Source organism: Chiloscyllium punctatum, chromosome 9 (genome assembly GCF_047496795.1).
Source record: "Chiloscyllium punctatum isolate Juve2018m chromosome 9, sChiPun1.3, whole genome shotgun sequence".
NCBI classification, from domain to species: Eukaryota; Metazoa; Chordata; class Chondrichthyes; order Orectolobiformes; family Hemiscylliidae; genus Chiloscyllium; species Chiloscyllium punctatum.
In genome coordinates, this window is record NC_092747.1 from 99,407,744 (window position 1) to 99,429,492 (window position 21,749).

The following is a 21,749-nucleotide window of genomic DNA, read 5'->3' on the forward strand; positions in this document are numbered from 1 at the left end:
TGAAAATATTGCAGATGCATATTGCAGTGGCTCAAGAATTTACTCATAATCCATTGCAGTGCTATTCCAGACTATAAAAGCTGAAATCTTGGTTCAAGTGAGAGCAGACTTGCCCCTGGCAGCAGCATGGGCAATAAATGTGATAAAAATATTTGAAAGAATCTCAAATAATATTGGATCTGATCAGTAAGATTCTTCTTCACATATGGCAGAGGTGGTAGAGAAACAGTGCCCATTTGTGAAAAGGTTTGAATCAGACGACACCGATTCCTGTTGATTGGCAAAACGGACTAAGTGATATAAAGAAAAAACTCTTTTTAATGCAGCAAGTCATTAGGTTATGGAATGCAGTTCCTGAAAATGTAGCAAAGGCAGATTCCTGGCCTGCCAGAAGAGAAAATTGGATAAGTACCTGTAAAGAAAGAAATATTGCAGGGCCAAAAGGAATGGGTTCACAGAATCACTGAATTGTCAGTGCAGAAGGAAGTTATTCAGTCCATTGTACCTGCATTGCTTCTACTGTCCAGTGCCCACCTCCTGCCTTAACCCAGATATCGCCGCACAACATTTCCATCCAGACTACCATCCGTCCTTTTGCAGGCATCAGTTGAACCCGCCTCCACCACATTTCCAGTCACTGCATTCTACACCCTAACTAGTCAGTGTATGAAAACAGTTTTATCTCATCACCTTTACTTCAATTACACATGACTTTAAATGTATGCAGTCTCATTCTTTTTTCTTTTAGAAGTGGGAACAGCTTCCCCAATCTACCCTGTCCAGCCCACTCATGATTTTGAAAACCTCCGTCAAATCTTTTCTCAGCCTTCTTCTCTCCAAGGCAAATAGTGCCAAATATCTATCCTGCTAACTGAAGTTTCTTATACCTGGAGTCATTTCTGTAAATCGCCTCTGCAACCTCTCCAATGCAATTGCATCTTTCCCATAATGTGCACCCGTAACTATATCCAGTACTTCAGTTGACGTCGAACAAGTGTCTTGTATAAGCTTTATAGATCTCTCTACTCCTGTACTTTTGTACCCCAATTAAAAAAGCAAAAGGACATTATATATTGTATTAACTGTTCTCCATCAGTCATGCCACCACCACTGATCTGTGCACATGCACAGAGGTCCTGCTGCTTCTGCATTCGTTATAGAATTGTCACCCAAATTTACTCAATTTTAAGTTGTCTTCTAATGTTCTTCCTACCAAAATACATTACTTCCCACTTCTCCAAGTTGAATCTCATCTGCCACTTATCCATCCACCCCACCAACTTCCATGTTATTTTGGTGTTCCACATCATTGTTTACAACTCTTGACAAGTTTAGATTAGATTACTTACAGTGTGGAAACAGGCCCTTCAGCCCAACAAGTCCACACCGACCCTCCGAAGAGCAACTCAACTAGACCCATTCCTCTACATTTACCTTCACCTAACACTACGGGCAATTTAGCATGGCCAATTCACCTAACCTGCAAATTTTTGGACTTTTGGAGGAAACCGGAGCACCCGGAGGAAACCCACGCAGACACGGGGAGAATGTGCAAACTCCACACAGTCAGTCGCCGGAGGCGGGAATTGAACCCGGGCCTCTGGCACGGTCAGGCAGCAGTGCTAACCACAGTGCCACTGTCATGTGCTAACAAATCTGTGAGGTTACATGCCTTATGCAGAGCTTCTGAATTAGCAATGACTTTGACTGAACTAAAATGTAAGTAGGGTGATGATCCTGTCCTGAAACAATCACAAGTGTGTGTGGTTGCAGAATAGTAACGGTAAGAGTGAGAGAGAGTGTGAGAGCGAGAGTGAGACTCAGTGAGAGTGTGGGTTTTCAAAACTTTAAAATTTCAGATTTTAAAAACGTTTGAACCAGTATTATCATCTGACCTTGTTGAGACTCTGAATTTCATACTTCACCAAGTTAAGTTATTGGATGTGGATATGGAGATAATCAGGAATGTTTAATTGATTTTTCGGTGCCTCCATCTCTACAACATTCCAAGATAACGGTGATGCTGTGATTCTATCCTCCTGCAAACCCTTATTTTAATAGCTCCGCCACAATTAAGGCTGCACCTTTCAACTGCCAAGAATGCTTGCCCTGGTGAGTTTTTATTCCATCTCTTTATGTCACTAACTCACATTCCTCCGAGAAATTTCCTGACATCTACCTCTGAACCAGCTTTTGCTCATCCAACTTAACATCTCTCTGTGGCTTACTTCATTCTTTGATAACGTTCCCGTGAAAGTACCTTGCAGCATTTCATCTCATTGAAGGGGCGATACAAATGCAAATTGTGGTAGGTGGAAGTCAACGGGGTTACAACGAAAAAAAGAAAACAACTTATTGAGGCGTTGTTCATATCACATGTCCACGCATTACCCGCTTAGCTAAGTGTAGATTGCCTGAAATAGTGGGATTGAAAATGTGACGCTCCTTAAAATGTGCAAACATTTAATAAAATGCACAGAATTTCAAACAATCTTGGCAAGTTTGAAAAGTGTCGAAGCGTTATCTTTTCATGTGGATGTGAGGAGTTGAGAACCAGACATACCGAAAACAGATATGCTTGTACAAGGCCCAGACACATCAAGCCTTAATATCTTCAACTACACAAATTAGAGACCTCCCAAACCTGTAATTTTCCCACACCTTTATAAACATCTGTGCAGCAAACTGAAGGTTGGGAAAACATTCTGCACATGACACAACAAAATACAGGTTAAAAAAAAATTACATGGTGGTGACTTAAACCTACAATTTTAAACTGAAGACAAAGCATCACATTAATTCTGTGACTAAACAGCATTGTGTTCAAAGAAACAGGAGTGAAAACACATTCATGCAAAGAGATGCTTTAATAGTTTTTTTTAAGAATAAAGCCACATTCTTCTCTCATTTATAATTAAATGGTACATCATTCTGAAAATTTATTTTAAACTCCATTTAACTTGATTATTAAAAATAAATGTCACGACAGTAATGAGTTTAATTCAGGACACTTGGTTAATTAATTGCCAGTCAAAGCCTAAACAGGTGAAGTATTACAGTACTCATGAGAAAGAGCAGTCTCATAGGGATTGAGAATAAGGAATTCAGACTTCTTGGTTTTATAAACCAGCCTGAATAATATTAAATCAAAAGTAAAAAATATCCAATACATCAATAGACGAAAAGGTGGCCAAGTTCAAAAATATCAAGGTGTATTTACATGGTTATGTCAGTGTCAGTGCTAAACTGGCACATCATTCACAACTAGGCTTTAGGTCAGGAAATCTAGCACCATACCTGGTGTGGCATCAATGACTTCAGCCCCACACTAGGGTGACCGACTCATAACTACCTCTATGGTGGTCCATGGTAAATCAGTTTATTGCATCACACCACAAGGTGGTGTAAGAATAACACTGGATAGTTCACATCATTGCAATCACAGCAATGTTCTGGAACTCTGTGAAGGCACTCCAAACTCAGCCAATATTGTAAAATTCCACTTATTAACTTTAAGGGATCGGTGTCAAAGTTAGGAGGGTTGTCAAGCACATCTGCACAGTCATACATTTTGGGACGGAACACTGATTCAGTGATTAGCACTACTGCCTCACAGTGCCAGCGACCCAGGTTTAATTCCACCCTTGGGTGACAGCCTGTGTGGAGTTTGCATGTTCTCCCCTTGTCTGCTTGGGTTTCCTCTGGGTGCTCTATTTTCTCCCACAATCCAAAGATTAGGTGGATTGGCCTTGCTAAATTGCCCCATAATGTCCAGGGATGTGCAGGCTAGGAGGATTAGCCATCGGAACTGCAGGGTTACAGGGATAGGAGTCTGGATTTGCATGGAATGCTCTTCCGAAGGTCGGTGTGGACTGGATGGGCCGAATGGTCTGCTTCCACACCATAGGGATTCTATGTTTTTCAAATGTTCTAATTATACCAGACCATTCAAGCATCGCTCTTGAGCCTGTTCCACTAACTCAACCACAGATGGCAGCAGAGTGCAATGCCATCTGAAGGGAGTGGCCCTGGGTGCTATCAATACGAAATCAGAGTCCATGAAGTCTTTGGACTCCAGGTTAACAACAAGCAAAGAAACCTGTTGATTATCATCTACTTCAGTTCATTAACACTGCTGCCTCACGGTGCCAGAGACCCGGGTTCAATTCCCGCCTCAGGCGACTGACTGTGTGGAGTTGCACGTTCTCCCCGTGTCTGCGTGGGTTTCCTCCGGGTGCTCCAGTTTCCACCCACAGTCCAAAAATGTGCAGGTCAGGTGAATTGGCCATGCTAAATTGCCCGTAGTGTTAGGTAAGGGGTAGATGTAGGGGTATGGGTGGGTTGCGCTTCGGCGGGGCGGTGTGGACTTGTTGGGCCGAAGGGCCTGTTTCCACACTGTAAGTAATCTAATCTAAAAAAAACCCATACTCCACATTGAACAATACTATTTTGTTCAGCGTGAGCACGTTGCTGACAATACCAGCCATGGTCTATCCATTGCAATCCTAGAGAAAGTAGTGATGAGTAGGCCAGAGGTGTAGGGTCATCTACATGGGCTCTCAATGGAAAAACAGGAAAGAGGAAACTGAATGTCAACCACGAAAAGTGACTTGATAACATCACAGTGAAAAAGGTTTAGTCCAAATTCCATTTCTAGCTTTCAAAAACATTCAGGAGTATTGTGACATAATTGCACAAACATGGAGATTAGATTAGATTCCCTACAGTATGGGAACAGGCCCTTTGGCCCAACAAGTCCACACCGACCCTCTGAAGAGTAACCCACCCAGACCCATTTTCCCTACCCTAGATGTACCCACCCTATATTTACTCCTGACTAATGCACCTAACACTATGGGCAATTTAGCTTGGCCAATTCACCTGACCTGCACCTGAGAGAGGAAACCAGAGCACCCAGAGGAAACACACGCAGACTTGGGGAGAATGTGCAAACTCCACACAGACAGTCGCCCAAGGCAGGAATTGAACCAGGGTCACTGACGCTGTGAGGCAGCAGTGCTAACCACTAAGCCACTGTGCCACGGAACTAAGATAAATTTGTGTGGGAGCTATTGTTTGATTGCATGATTGCATGATACGTGACCATACCCCACCAAGGATTATATCAGAATTGAGTTGGTAACTTTAAGTCCGTTACTGACAGAAGAAGTGCTGTATTATTTAATAAGAACCAAAAGCTACATTATCAAGAGAATAAAAAATGTGAATCTGCATTCAAATTGCCCTCATATTTAACCCTTTTTGAAAGGGACCAATTTCTAACTTGGGGCTTCATTCTTTAGAATTACCATCAGCTATTAATGTCGAGCAAGGGTGGCTCTACTTTCTAGTGATGCTGCCCAGGAAATTATCAAGGCATAATGTGTCCATTACAAACGGAGGTGGGAAGAATTTGTAATAGAGAACAGGAAAAAGATGGAGGAACTAACCAACTTCTTTTCTATCTTCATGGATGAAGACACACAAAAAGTTGCAGAAATAAAGGGAATCAAAGGGCTTGTGAAAATGAGGAACTGGAAGAAATGCATTCTAATAAAGTAGTATTCAAAAAGTTAACTGGATGGAAGTTGAATAACTCTCAGGACCAGCTGAATTATAAATTTTAAAAAAATGTTGAAGGAGGTGGCTACATTGGATGTAATGAATGAGTTAGCAGTTGTGTTTCAAAATCCTATAGATTCTGGAATGGTTCCTGCAGAATGAAAAGTAGCAAACATAACTCCAATATTTACAAAGGTAATGAGAGAGAAAATAGTGAACCAAAGACTTGCTTGCTTGATGTCACCACTGGGGAAATATCCAAATCTATTTTCAAGGTTGCCACTTGAGGTTGTTGCTTGTAATGTAGACAAAGATGAATCAGTAGATATGGGGTATGTGCATTTTCAGTAGGTTGTTTAATGTGAGAAAGGTCCCACACAGAAAGTTAGTCAACAAAATTAGAACGAGATCTGGGGGTAATTGGGATCTTTAGGTTGGAGAACTGGTGGAATGAGCATGTCTTTCCCAGGTTGGGAAGCTGTTGTCACTGAGGCATTGCCAGAATCAGTAGTGAGGCCATGGTTATTCCCAACCCATGTCAATAATTTGGATGTTGGGACAAAGTGTAAGATTTCCAAGTTTTCTGAAAAACTGGATGCAAATATAAATTAGAAGGAGGATGCAAGGCAGCTTCAAGTAGACATGGACAGGCTAAATGAATGAACAAAACCACAGCAGATGGAATACAATAAGTGCAAAGGTATCCACTTTGGCAGAAAACAAACATTACTTCTTAAATACTGAGAATTTATGGAGTATCGATGTCCAAATGATCTGGACATTCTTATTGAAGAGCCATTAAAAGTTAGCATGCAGGTGCAGCAAGAAATTTAGAAAGGCAGGTTTTCCAAAAGTACAAAAGGATCGTGATCAAATGGGTCAATGGGCTGAAAAATGGCAGATGCAGTTCAATCTGGGTAAATGGGAGGTATTGCATTTGGTACAACAAACAAGGGTGGGCCTTATACAATTAATGGTAGGGCCTTGTAGTGTTGTAGAACAAGGGGCATAGGTGTTCAGGTATATAATTCTTTAAACTTCAAGTCACATATAGACAGGATAGTTAAAAAAGTGTTTGGCACACTTGCCTTCATTGCTCAGTCATTTGAGTATCGGAGTTGGGATGTTATGTTGAGGTTGTATTGGACATTGGTGAGGCCTCTTCTGGAATATTGCGCCCAGTTCTGGTCACCCAGTTAAAGGAAAGATATTATCGAACTGGAGAGGGTTCAGAAGAGATTTACCAGGACACTGCAGGATATGGAAAGTTTGACTTATAAAGAAAGGCTGAATAGGTTGGGACTTTTTTTCCACTGCAGTGTAGGCGGTTGAGAAGTGACCTGTCAGTGGTTTATAAAATAATAAGCGATATAGATGAGGTGAATGGCAGGTATCTTTTCCCCAGGGTAGGGAATTTCAAGACAGTTTTAAGATGAGAGGAGAGAGATTTAAAAAAGACATAAGAGACAAAATGTTTTTAACCAGAGGGTGGTTCGCGTGTAGAATGAACTTCCTGAGGAACTGGTGAATGCTGGTATAATTAGTGTTTAAAAGACATTTGGATGGATATGGGCCAGGAGCAGGCAGGTGGGACTAGTTTAGTTTAGGATTATGTTTGGTATGGACAGGTTGGACCTAAGGGTCTGTTTCTGTGCTATGTGACTCGATTAAGGAAACGGAAGTACAAGTGTAAAAATATCTTAATGCAGATGTGTAGACCCCTTGGTGAGACCTCACCTTAAGTACTGACTACAGTTTTGGTCTCATCAAAACAAGGATACCTTGCCATTGGGTGACGCAAAAGAGATTCATCAGGAAATTCAGGGCACCAACCTTAACCAGAACAAAATAAGAAAATCCCTGACACTACCAAATAACATGCTTCCGCCAGAGTGACATTTTGACATGGGTGAGATGTAAAATTTAGAGAAAATTTAAGAAGAAAACTTTGTGCCTACCCTGACTAGGAGCCAAGTCAAGGTGTTTCAATTCCTCATAACTGGGAGATGGGGTTTAGCTTAGATTAGATTCCCTACAGTATGGAAACAGGCCCTTCAGCCCTCCAAGTCCACACTGACCCTCTGAAGAGTTACCCACCCAGACCTATACCCCTACGCTATATTTACCCCTGACTAATGCACCTAACACTATGAACAATTAGCATAGTCAATTCACCTGACCTGCATATCTTTGGATTGTGGGAGGAAACCGGAGCACCCAAGGGAAACCCACGCAGACACTGGGAGAATGTGCAAATTCCACATAGACAGTCACCCAAGGCTGGAATCGAATCCAGGTCCTTGGTGCTGTGAGGCAGCAGTGCTAATCACTGAGCCACCGTGAAGTCAAACCACAGGTCTCAAGGAGAAAGACGAACATGCAGAGCAGCACAAAGTAATTTCTGTCAAACATTTTACTGCAGAAGACAGGTTGAGTGACCTTAGCCAAATAACACTTTGAAGTAAACATTCCTTTTATCTGAAAATCACCAATTACCGGCATGAAGTATGACATGATGTCTGAATTACGAATAAATGCTTTGAAGCTCTACAATAATTGTGCAATTTTTTTTTTAAGGCCTTCAACTGTAAAACACACTTGGCTGCATACAAAGCAACATGATGGTTTGCGTTTACCCACAGGGTCTTATTTTGTTCCTCCCTCTTTTGACCCCATTCAGTTCTGAATGTGGTGAGGCTTTGAGATACAGTCTCAAGAACAACGTTGGTTGTTCAGCCCCTCACCACAATGAGTGTTCTGCACGTGTTAAAGCTGAATAGTGTCTCTGCTAGATTGTGGGACCACAAGGCAGAAGCAGAATCCTTTCCAGCTCCTGAAAGCTGATCGCAAGACTCAAAGGCAAATGTCCAGCAGCAGCAAGCTCTCAGGAGAAAGTGCAAAGGTGACTGTCAGACCTCAGTCAAATCAATAGTATTGCTTCATATAACGCTCAGCTAAGTGGTGAAGTCAGGGTGTTCAGAGTCCACATACTGCACTTCAATTTGCATATTACAACTGAAACGTTAACTCCAATTGTGAGAAGGGATGATGTACTGCACAATTGAGGCTTTACGAGTTGAGCAGAGGAATACAACAAAAGGGGCAATCACATTACTCGCAATAGAAGATAGATGTCCAAACAGTGAGGAGATAGAAGACAGAGCAATATATAGGTCATGTTGCAGCTGTACAGGATGTTGGTTCGGCCACTTTTGGAATATTGCGCAATTCTGGTCACCTTCCTATCGGAAAGATGTTGTGAGACTTGAAAGGGTTCAAAAATGATGCACAAGGATGTTGTCAGGGTTGAAGGATTTGAGCTATAGGGAGAGGTTGAATAGGCTGGGGCTGTTTTCCCTGGAACGTAGGAGGCTGAGGGGTGACCTTATAGGGGTTTACAAAATCATGAGGGGCATGGATAGGGTAAATAGGCAAGGTCTTTTCCCTGGGGTGGGATACTCCAGAACTAGAGGCTATAGGTTTAGGGTGAGAGGGGAAAGATATAAAAAGGACCAACGGGGCAACTTTTTCATGCAGAGGGTGGTGCGTGTATGGAATGAGCTGCCAGCGGAAGTGGTGGAGGCTGGTACAATTGCAACATTTAAAATGCATCTGGATGGGTAAATGAATAGGAAGGGTTTAGAGGGATATGGGCCTGGTGTTGGCAGGGGGACTAGATTAGGTTACGATATCTGGTCGGCATGGAGGAGTTGGACCGAAGGGTCTGTTTCTGTGCTAGACATCACTATGACGTTATGATATATGTAGACAAATTTCTGCCTGTCGGAATGAGGGGGCAATGACAGGAGGAGACTTTAGTTATCTAATAGCAGGGCCATTGAGGGCGAAAAGTTCATGTACCATGTCCAGGAAAATTTTTTAAACAATACGCAACAAGTCCAGATTTTGGATTTAGTTTTGGAAAATGAAAATGAGCAAGTGGGTGAAGGGGCACTGCACGACCATATTGGAGATAGTGATCACAATTCAGATGGATTTAGTATTACTATGGAAAAGGACAGAGAGAAATCAGGAGTAAAAGCTTTTAAACTCGGGTGAAATGGCAAATTCTACAAAATCAAGATGTGACTTGGCTGAGGTGGGCTGGACAGGAAACTAAAGGATAAATTAGTGGTAAAACAATGGGAGACACTGAGAAGTGAGATCCTTGAGGCACAAAACAAACATGTCCCTCCAAAAGTAAGAAAGGTACTGTCAAATCTAGACCCAACAGCATCCAGAAAAATACAGGGAAAGGTTAAACAGAAAAAGCAAGCTAATGATAGTCTCAAAAAAACTCAACACTGAAGATAGCCTAGGGAAGTATAGAAAGTACAGGGATGAAGTAAACAAAAGAGAAAAGGAGGTAAAACAGTGGGCATGAAAACATATCAGCAAGCAAGATAAAGGAAACCCAACATGTTTTACTGGTATAGAAAGAGCAAAACGATTGTTAAGGAAATAAGTGGGACCCATCAGAGATGAGAAAGGAAACTTGCGTGGAAGTTCAGAGGATTTGGGAAGAATTTGAAATGAAGTTTTTGTTTGTACATTCACATAGGTAAGGTATGTTGTGGATGTAGTAATCCAAGAGGAGCAGTGTGAAATATTGAACAAAATAATCATAATGGGAGAGGAAGTGTTAAAGGAGTTGGAATCCTTAAAAGTGGGTAAGTCGCTAGGGCTACACGGTTTGGTCTCTAGGATGTTTAAGTAGATCAGGGAGGAATTAGCTGATGTTCTGAGGATTCTTCACTTGGTGAGGTGCTGGAGAACTAGAAGAATGCAAATATGGTTCCTTTGTTCAAAATGACAGAAAGGAGAAAGCTAATAATAAAAGCCAGTTAGTTTTACTTTGGTGATGGGCAAATTATTAGAATCAATCCTGAGAAATCTGATATACTGTCACTTCGGCTTGGACCAGCCAGGGATAGTCAAGATTGCTTTGTTAGGGAAAGGTCACACTTTACAAATTTGATTGATTTCCTTGAGGAAGGATTAATGAGAGTAGTGCAGTGATTGTGGTCTGCAAGGATTTTAGTGAGAATCGAGAGTGTGGTGGTGGAAAAGCGCAGCAGGTCAGGCAGCATCCGAGGAGCAGGAGAGTCAACGTTTCAGGTATAAGGCCTTCATCAGGAATTAGATTTAGTGAGGTATTTGACAACATCATACATGGCAGACTGGGCAATAAAAGAAAAGCCCATGGGGGATACAGGGTATGTGTTGTGTTGGATTGAAAGTTGGCTTAATAACAGGAAAAAAAGGGTAATAGTCATTGGCTGCCCTTGTGAATGAAAATTTGTTTCAAGTGGTGTTTTTGTGGTGCCTGGCGTAGGACCCCCTACTGTTTGTTTTATACATTAACAATTTGGATTTAGTGAGAGAGTGTACAGGTCCCTAAAGGTAGCAGTATAGATAGATGAGCTTGTAAAGGCGGCATATGTAATGTTCTTCTTTACTTGCAGAGGTATAGAATATAAAAAAGTAGGGATAAATTGATGAAACTATACAAGATATTAGTGAGGCTACAACTGGAGTAATGTATACAGTTCTTATCACCACATTACAGGAAGGACATAATTGCTTTGGAAAGAGTGCAAAGAAGATTTAGTACAGGGTTGCCGGAGAACTGCATCTCCAATGCCAGATTGGAGGGGTTGAGGTTTTTTGTCTTGGGTCAGAGAAGACCGACAGGTGACATGATTGAAGTCTGTAAAATTGTGAGGGATAGAGATAGGTTCCTCCTGTCTGCTCGGTCTCCTTTGGCAGAAGGTTCAAAAATCATAGAACCAAGTTAAGGAGCAGAAGAATTAGAAGGGATGCAAAGACAAACGTTGTTCTAAAAATCAGACAGTGGTAGGTGTCTGTAATGTGCTGCTTGAGTGGCGGTGGGAGGCAGAGACCCTAACCTCGTTCAAAAATGTAGCTAGATCTGCCCTTTAATGCTGTAAGCATCAGGACTACAGGCCGTGTGGAGGATGATGAAATTACACAGGGCATCCAGTGTATTCAGGTCACCATAGGTAAGATGGGCTTAATGGCCTCCTTCTGTGGTGTATCATTTCGGTGCTTTCTCTAATTTTAGAATTCTCCCAGGAAATGAGCCAGCTGCGTTCATTCAGCAGCTAGGGAATTGGAAAAACAACTGGTTCAGATTTAGTGTGCTCGTGTACAGGTCCTTAAAGACTTATACAGGTTAAGGATGCTCCAATTCAATCCAAGTTTGTCTTCGATGAACTCAAGCAAGGCTGTACAAAATGAGAAGGGGTGTGTAACATTCAGATCAGACTACATATTAGCAGTTATAGAGTCATAGAGATGTACAGCATGGAAACAGACCCTTCGGTCTAACCCGTCCATGCCGACCAGATATCCCAACCCAATCTAGTCCAACCTGCCAGCACCCGGCCCATATCCCTCCAAACTCTTCCTATTCATATACCCATCCGAATGCCTCTTAAAGGTTGCAATTGTACCATCCTCCACCACATCCTCTGGCAGCTCATTCTATACACGTACCACCCTCTACGTGAAAAAGTTGCCCCTTAGGTCTCTTTCATATCTTTCCCCTCTCACCCTAAACCTATGGCCTCTAGTTCTGGACTCCCCAACCCCAGGGAAAAGACTTTGTCCATGACCCTCAATTTTGTAAACCTCGATAAGGTCACCCCTCAGTCTCCAACGCTCCAGGTAAAACAGCCCCAGCCTATTCAGCCTCTCCCTGTAGCTCAAATCCTCCAACCCTGGAAACATCCTTGTAAATCTTTTCTGAACCCTTTCAAGTTTCACAACATATTTCCGATCGGAAGGAGAGCAGAATTGCACAGTGTTCCAACAGTGGCCTAATCAATGTCCTGTACAGCTGCAACATGACCTCCCAACTCCTGTACTCAATACTCTGACCAATCAAGAAAAGCATACCAAATGCCTTCTTCACTATCCTATCTACCTGTGACTCCACTTTCAAGGAGCTATGAAACTGCACTCCAAGGTCTCTTTGTTCAGCAACACTCCCTAGGATCTTACCATTAAGTGTACAAGTCCTGCTAAGATTTGCTTTCCCAAAATGCAGCACCTCGCATTTATCTGAATTAAACTCCATCTGCCACTTCTCAACCCATTGGCCCATCTGGTCCAGATCTTGTTGTAATTGGAGGTAAGCCTCTTCACTGTCCACTACACCTCCAATTTTGGTGTCATCTGCAAACTTACTAACTGTACCTCTTATGCTCGCATCCAAAGCATTTATGTAAATGACAAAAAGTAGAGGGCCCAGCACCCATCCTTATGGCACTCCACTGGTCACAGGCCTCCACTCAGAAAAACAACCCTCCACCACCACCCTCTGTCTTCTACCTTTGAGCCAGTTCTGTATCCAAATGGCTAGTTCTCCCTGTGTTCCATGAGATCTAACCTTGCTAATCAGTCTCCCATGGGGAACCTTGTCAAACGCCTTACTGAAGTCCATATAGATCACATCTACTGCTCTGCCCTCAATCTTCTTTGTTACTTTTTCAAAAAACTCAATCAAGTTTGTGAGACATGATTTCCCACGCACAAAGTCATGTTGACTGTCCCGAATCAGTCCTTGCCTTTCCAAACACATGTGCATCCTGACCCTCAGGATTCCCTCCAACAACTTGCCCACCACTGAGATCAGGCTCACCGGTCTATAGTTCCCTGGCTTGTCTTTACCGCCCTCCTTAAACAGTGGCACCACATTTGCCAATCTCCAGTCTTCCAGCACCTCACCTGTGACTATCGATGATACAAATATCTCAGCAGGAGAACCTTATCAAATGCATCAGTATTCATGGAGATAAGTTATGCTATTGAATACTCATGAGTGCCTGTATAGGAGAGGCGTACAGGGCAAACTTGTAATTTGCCATTCTTTCTTTTGAATTTAAGTATGTAGTGCATCTATGTTACATTGAACTAACTCACATCCTTCAAGAAGGCCAAACCCACTGGCGTCCACCACCAGTTTTGGCAACGGAGAGTCTACCATAATGATCTATGAGCCATTCTTAGCTTCCCTGAATGAAACAGCCAGCTCACTCCACAATTATATACAAAACAGCCACACTCCACATTCCTTGAACCCTGTCCTGGGCCCAGTGGAAAGTCTGTATAGAGACAACCCTGCTCTAATCATTTTACAATCCATGACTACCACCAAGAAAACAAAACTATAAAAATGTATCACCACAATGAGGAAGGAATGAGCAAGAGGAGGAGGAGGAGGAGAGTAAAATAAAAAGTACATTCAACAGAGATTAATTCCTAGCTCTGCAAACTATCAAACACCAGTTTAATATTCACAAGTATTATTTTTGGGAGCCTTCCCTTGAATGATTATTTCTTATATAAAACATGCCACTAATGATAACACAAAACAGTACTGAAAAGTATACATGGAGAAAATGTAGGCCTGCACTTTAGGAATATATAACATGGGCGGCACGGTGGCACAGTGGTTAGCACTGCTGCCTCACAGCGCCAGAGACCTGGGTTCAATTCCCACCTCAGGCGACTGACTGTGTGGAGTTTGCACGCTCTCCCCGTGTCTGCGTGGGTTTCCTCCGGGTGCTCCGGTTTCCTCCCACAGTCCAAAGATGTGCAGGTCAGGTGAATTGGCCATGCTAAATTGCCCGTAGTATTAGGTAAGGGGTAGATGTAGATGTAGGGGTAGGGGTCTGGGTGGGTTGCGCTTCGGCGGGGCGGTGTGGACTTGTTGGGCCGAAGGGCCTGTTTCCACACTGTAAGTAATCTAATCTAATGATGTGCCTCATCTTGAGAGTCCCTTGTTGCAGCATCTTTTAGTTCAAGTGGTTACCAGACATTATGAAAGAAAAACAAGTACCTTTTCTGTAACTGGGAAGAGTAAAAGAATCGAGCAAACGGGTCGTGGCACCAAACTCAGTAGTTCCGGATCCATTCCAAAGACGTCGCCAAATTGCCAGGTGGGCAGTAATCCTAGTTGCTGCACAAACTGGTGGGAAAATGCTTCAAGTCAATTCGACAGGTAAATTCTTCTTTACATATTCATCGTACATACAATTAAAATTCACCAAATAGAATGAAACCCACACAGAATAGTATGATTCAAACACCCCATTGTTGCTTTAGAAAGCAAAGACTCTTATACAGTGTCAATGAAGACTTCTGGTATTCAAACAAGTGAGCACAAATTACAGTACTTGTATTTTGGGCTTCTCTTGAACGCAGGTCCCAAAGCGATGAAATATTTCCAAAGTGTAGTCACTGTAATAATTTACAAAGTGCAGCAGCCAATTTGCAATACAAATCTCCTAAAAAAACTACAATGGAACAAACAGCAAGAAGACTGTTTTTTTTTTAAGTTGACAGAGGAATATAAACTGATCGAAGTATAGGGGGTAAATTGCCTGTTACTTTTCAAAATGTGATGCTAGTTTTTTAAAAATAATGACCCGAAAGGGCAGACACTGCCTCGATTTAACATCTCTTCTGCAACAAGGCACCTCCAACAATACGGTGCTTCATCAGTGATGCACTAGGAGTCTTAGAGCTTAAATATTGTACTCAAGTCTCTGGAAAGGGAGAGCAGTCCCACAACCTTTAGACTCAGGGACTTGAGTATTACTAACTGAGCCACAACTGGCATCTGATTACTCTTTTTAACCTCAGGAGGGCAGCAACACACTCACTGATGTTTCCTTTCTAAAGTCACCACTCTCCCATCACTTATAGCCGAAGTTAACATCATAAACCATGGTTTAAAAAGCTGAAGGGCGGAACATTGGGACAGAGGACAGGTTTTGACAGAGTAAGAGTGGGAGTAGTCTGAAACACGATATTATCGGGGTGGAGTTTCCACTTTGGGCACAACTGGCGTTTCCAGAAATTGTCACCATTTGAAAAGGGTCCATCACCCCAACCCATAAGTTCCTACATAAACTAATTTGCATATTATTACATGCTAAATGTCACGAATCAATTGAGCTGCTTTTGACAGTATTACTTCTCAATTTTCCTTGCTTAAACACAATTCTCCATAGATTTAAGAGTGTAACTAGGCAAAGTTTGATCAATACAGCTGAAACTAGAGATTCATCTTATAAAAAACCCATACATTTTAAATCAGAGTCAACTGACCACTTGTGAGTAACTCAGTTTTAAATTATTAAAATGAGACAAATATACATAACTTTGGTTTTGCCATTAGTTTACAGTATTCCCTCGTTATTTTCAGAAGTTTCAAACAAAATTATTTAAAGATGATATTTCTGGCAATATCTTTTCAGACGAACAGCTTAGTTTAAAGAATATTTGTTTAAATCAACTTTTGTCCTGTTCACTTAGCTGTGCCTGTGGCAAAAACTCCTTTTGCACAGCTATTATGAAAAGACATGACTGTCCAACTTGTGAAGCCAAGTTATGATCACAAACTAACATCGCCATCTAGTGTGAATGATGAGGTGGTGCCGGTGTTGGACTGGGGTGGACAAATTTAAGAACAACACAACAACAGGTTTATTTGGAAGCACTCGCTTTCAGAGCACTGCTCCTTCATCAGGTAGCTAGTGAGACAGGATCTTAAAGAAAATAAGCTCCGAAAGCTAGTGCTTCCAAATAAACCTGTTGGACTATAGCCTGGTATTGTGTGCTTTTTAAATCGAGTGTGAAAGGAGAGCTGTTTGATTCTTCTGGTGTAAAACATTCAAGCAGCAGACTGCAATATTATCAGCACTTCTATTTCACAATTTTAAATTTGCAATGAAACAAAAACTTCCATTAGCATCTGTTTAAAATGATGGATGATTCCCGTTGTTGATTTTTGAAAATTGCTAGGATCGCAGTCTCTGGTGGAAATGAACCAGGAAATTTCAATCCATCAGTGCCAATACCATTCAGCACTAGAAGGCAGCTTTTAAAATGAATACACAACTACTTTTAGTCTATAGTCTCAACCAATTTGGTTTTTATAGAAAGGCCATTATTTTACATATTTGGTTCCAATCTCTCCAAATATAAGCTTCTTCCTTGCAGGGTACACATTTCCTTTTTTTTGTTGGCTGGACCTCTATTTCTTACCTGTCCTCATTTGCCCAGGAGAGAGTTAAGAGTCAACCACATTGCAGCAGGTCCAGAGGCACATATAGGTCAGATCAGACAAGAATGGCAGAATTCTTATCCTGAAGGACATTAGTGAATTAGACAATCGATGATAGTCACCATTAGACTGTTTTCTTTTATTGCTGGTTAAAGGTAATAAGTGAACTACTGTATTGTCAAATCAAACACACAGTCAACTGTCTTCACTGCTCCCCCTTTTGATAATCAGTATTCCACGAGAATGTCAAGAGTTCAATGTAAAATGGAGTGACCTTTTTCTCCCCCTGCATGATCCAAAACTCCAACGGTGTCCCACTGACATGACATACTTCTCTCTGTGGTCCCCCACAAACTGCAATGCCTGTCAGATGTAGAACCAGTTCACAAGTGCCAGAAGACTATCAGTGTTTATCTGAATGTACAACTTTGTCCAAATTTATATCTCCTGAATAAAAAGGAAATAATTAGTGAAAAACTCCAAGTTGAAGTCTACTCAACAGTCTCTTCTGTCGCCACTGTTTATTTAGCTTGAACTAATTCATTCTTACAACACAACTGTATACAACTTAATTGCAGTTTTCATCAGCAGTTCCACATAACTAGAAACCACTGCCAGAAGTCAAACTGTAACTCAAGGAATTTTGCACAGTGGAATTCGCAGTTGGCATAAAGATGAATAAGTTTTCATCTACCAAGAATCTGCAGAGTAAGAAGCATCTGAGTCAATGTTTCTCCATAAACAGAATACTTTCATCACTTGACCCAGTACGCTACATTCACAGGAATGTGCTGATGCTATAATCCAAGCAAAAGGCTTGACTCAGCAGAATGTTATAAATGATGATTTCCAATTTTTTCTGCTATCGGCTGAGAAATTATGGTGTTCGTTGTAAGCCTTTCATGACTTCAGACTTGCAGTTTAAGTATAATCTTTTCAAAAACTGAAAGGTAGAACATTGGAACAGAGGGCAGGGTAGGAGTAAAGAATTCTCAACCATGATACTAACCACCTTGGGGTAGAGTTTCCACTTTGGGCATTTCCAGAAATTGTCGTAATTTTGAAAAGGGTTCATGATCCCGACCCCTAAGATGGGGTGGCATGCTGGCTCAGTGGTTAGCACTGCTGCCTCACAGCACCAAGGTCCCAGGTTCAATTCCAACCTCAGGTGACTGTCTGTGTGGAGTTTGCACATCCCCCCATGGCTGTGGGGGTTTCTTCCGGGTGCTCTGGTTTCCTCCCACAATCCAAAGATGTGAAGGCCAGGTGAACTGGTCATCCTAAATTGCCCACAGTGTTAGGCGCACTAGTCAGAGGGAAAGGGGTCTGGGTGGGTTACTCTTCAGAGGGTCAGTGTGGATGGATTGGGCCGACGGGCCTAATTCTGAAGGGAATTGAATCTAACTAATCTGCACACCAAATGCCATGTACCAACTGAGTTGCTTTTGACAGCATTTCTCTTTAATTTTCCCATCCAAAACAAAATCCTCCATAGTTTTAAGACTGGTAACCCAAAGTTTAATCAATACAGCTGAAACTAGATTTATCTTAAAAAACAAGACATTTTAAACTAGTGCCAAGTGACCAACTGAGTGTGACTCAGTTTTAAATGACTGCAAATGACATATATGCAAAATTATCTTCTGGTTAGACCGGCACACAGTAGTCAGATTGTGCGTACATTTTTGTAAAATATGATCCTGTTGCTGAACAAAGAGACCTTGGAATGCAGGTTCATAGCTCCTTGAAAGTGGAGTCGCAGGTAGATAGGATAGTGAAGGCAGCATTTGGTATGCTTTCCTTTATTGGTCAGAGCATCGAGTATAGGAGTTGGGAGGTCATGTTGCAGTTGTACAGGACATTGGTTAAGCCACTTTTGGAATATTGCGTGCAATTCTGGTCTCCTTCCTATCAGAAGGATTTTGTGACACTTGAAAGGGTTCAGAAAAAATTTACAAGGATGTTGCCAGGATTGGAAGATTTGAGCTACTGGGAGAGATTGAAATAGCTGGAGCTGTTTCCCTGGAGCATCGGAGGCTGAGGCATGACCTTATGGAGGTTTATAAAATCATGAGGGGCATGGATAGGATAAATAGACAAAGTCTCTTCCCTGGGGATAGGGAGTCCAGAACTAGAGGGCATAGGTTTAGGGTGAGAGGGGAAAGCTATAAAAAAGACCTAAGGGGTAACGTTTTCATGCAGAGGGTGGTATGTGTATGGAATGAGCTGCCAGAAGTAGTGATAGAGCCTTGTACAATTGCAACATTTAAAAGGCATGTGAATAGGAAGGTCTTAGAGGGATATGGGTTGGGTGCTGGCAAATGGAACTAAATTAGGTTGGGATATCTGGTCGGCACGGACGGGTTGGACCAAAGGGTCTGTTTCTGTGCTGTACATCTCTATGATTCAATTCTTTGAAAATGTACCCCTCTGTGTCTTTGCACCCGAAAGACTCAGCATTGTCTTTAGTCCACAAAAGGCAGGCAGATGAGGGTATCAGTGGAAACTCCCAAAGGAAAAGGAAATTAATTCACCTCGTGGGTTTGACTTGCAACTAAAATTCTGAAATCTTTTGCAGTCAGTTCTGGTGATATTCAGAGGGGGTAAGGGCAGAAAACTGCACCAACCAAACCAGCACTATCACGTGGTAACTCCAAGCTCCCATCTCATATATCCAAACATTTGCAGCCATTAGCACAAGATTCTATCCAAGCAGACACAGCATCAAGAATTTCCTGAGAATACACTCTTGGGAGAGACCCTTGTCAATTTGATTGAGCAGCCTACAGGAAAATTCCTATGAAGGGACATTGGGGTAGAAATACCATCCCAAAGATCCCTGCAGTTACAAATCTGCAAAACAGGGCAAGTCCACGTTGCAAGATTTATGCAGAATTATGGTCCAAAGCATGAGCTAAAACAACCCATCAGTCTTTGCAGTTGGAAGTTGTCTAGAAAGAAGTGAAAGGGAAAAGTAAAGATGGGCAACAGAAAAAAAAACTTAGCCTTCAAAACAGACTGACTATTATTTATTCCCCATTGCTCAAGTGCCAAACAGAGATTAAGTGCAAAACTTTAATTTGTTGGAACTGTTACCTTGTGGCTTCAGTTGATGCCTGTAAAACAGATTTATATTTAATCTCATCTGACAGAATGTGTGTGTCAACCTGTCTTCAAGTAATTTGGGAGGAGTGTCTGTGAAATGTGTGTATAGTTTTCAAGGACACGAGACAGGTAAGAGGCTAAGAATGCAAGAGTACGATGAAAGAACACACTGCCACCAATAGTGGGGAGTAGGTAGCTAGTGGCTGAAGTAATATTCAATAAATCAGGGTCCAGAAACATGGGGATTTAGGACAACAGAACATGATACAAGACAATGGACGGATGTGAAGATGAGCTATAGGTATTCGGGGCTTTTAGGAAAGACAGTAAGACTTAGCAAGGCCAGATGAATGCATCTGCAGTTTGTGCAAAGGAAGAGTAAGGTCGCAGTTCCAAATTATTTGGAGTTTGTGTTGGGTAGAAGTAGTGACAACAAATAAGTCATTTTTTAAAAATCAGGCTTTCAAGTAACAAAGGATGATTGAGACTTTTAGTGTGGAAGACAAATGACAATAAAAAGTTAGGAACTTAGAAAATCAGTGCAGGAATAGGCCACTCAGCCCTTCGAGCCTGTACCACCATTCAATATGATCATGGCTGATCATGCAATCTCTGTATCCTATACCCCTTGATCCCTTTAGCCACATGGGCCACATCCAGCTCCCTCTTGAAGACATCTATATGAACCGACACCAACAGTTTCTCGTGGGAGAGAACTTCCCAGGTCCACACCTGAGTGAAGAAATTCTTCCTCACCTCAGTCCTGAATGGCTTATCCCTTATTCTTATATTGTGTCCCCTTATTCTGGATTTCCCTAACATTCTTCCCGCATCTAACCTGTCCAATCCCATCAGGATTTAATCCATTTCTGTGAGATACCCCCTCATTCTTCCAAATTCCTGTGAGTACAAGCACAGTCAATCCAGTCTTTCATCATGTGTCAGTTCTGTCATCCCGGGAATCAGTCTGGTGAACCTTTGCTGGGCTCTCTCAGTAACAAGCATGTCCTTCCTCAGACTAGGAGACCATAACTGCACACAATACACAAGGTATGACCTCACCAATGCCCTGTATAACTGTAGCAAGACATCCCTTCTCCTATACTCATATCCTCTCGCTATGAAAGCGAGCATGCCATTAGCTTTCCTGCCTGCTGCACCTGCATTGCCAACCTTCAGCGAATGTTCCACCATGACACCTAGGTTTTGCTGTGCTTCACCTTTTCCTAAGCTGCTACCATTCAGATAATAATCTGCCTTCCTGTTTCTGTGCCCAAAGTGGATAACTTCACATTTACCCACATCATATTGCACTTGCCAAGTAATTGCCCACTCAGCCAGCCTGTCCAAGTCACCCCACAGCCTCTTACGCTTCCTCCTCACAGCAAACACACTGGCACTCAGCTTAGTATCATCTGCAAATTTGGAGATATGGCACTCAATTCCTTCATTCAAATTGTTAATGCTGAGCAGCTGAGGTCCCATCACTGAACTTTGCTGCACCCCACTCATCACTGCCTGCCACTCTGAAAAGGACCCATTTATTCCAATTCTCTGCTTCCTGACTGTCAAACAGTTCTCTATCCATGTCAATGCATTACCTCCGATAAGATAAGCTTTACGTTTCCTTACTAATCTTTTGTGTGGAACCTGGTCAAAAGCTGGTAAAAGTATGGGGCATCAGGCTCATTCACAGTCAATTGGGAGATAGTGAATACGGCAGAAGCTGGAGAGTCAGAGTGAATAAAGAATGAAGCTTTCTGAAAAATTCCAACCTGAAACATCGACTCCCCTTCTCCTCTGATGCTGCCTGACCTGCTAGGCTTTTCCCAGCTCTACTCTATTCGCTCACTCACAGTCAAGGACAGCAAGATCTTGCAACATTAGGTCCATTCAGAGCATCCAAAAAAATCATACAGCACAAAAACTGATCCTTTGGTCCAAACAGTCCATGCAGAGCATAATCCCAGACTAAGCAAGTCAC

The 21,749-nt window shown here is 42.1% G+C and overlaps 1 protein-coding gene across 1 annotated transcript in view; it reads right to left on the bottom strand.

The window, feature by feature from the left end:
- The window catches only part of uchl3 (ubiquitin carboxyl-terminal esterase L3 (ubiquitin thiolesterase)), a 50,434-nt gene extending 35,845 nt beyond the window's left edge, over nucleotides 1-14,589 (bottom strand). Inside the window, exon 1 of the mRNA XM_072577964.1 lies at nucleotides 14,429-14,589. Coding sequence (XP_072434065.1) covers nucleotides 14,429-14,503 — 75 coding nt within the window. The 5' untranslated portion in view covers nucleotides 14,504-14,589. The remainder of the gene's footprint in view (nucleotides 1-14,428) is intronic.
- Between the last annotated feature and the right edge of the window lie 7,160 nt (nucleotides 14,590-21,749).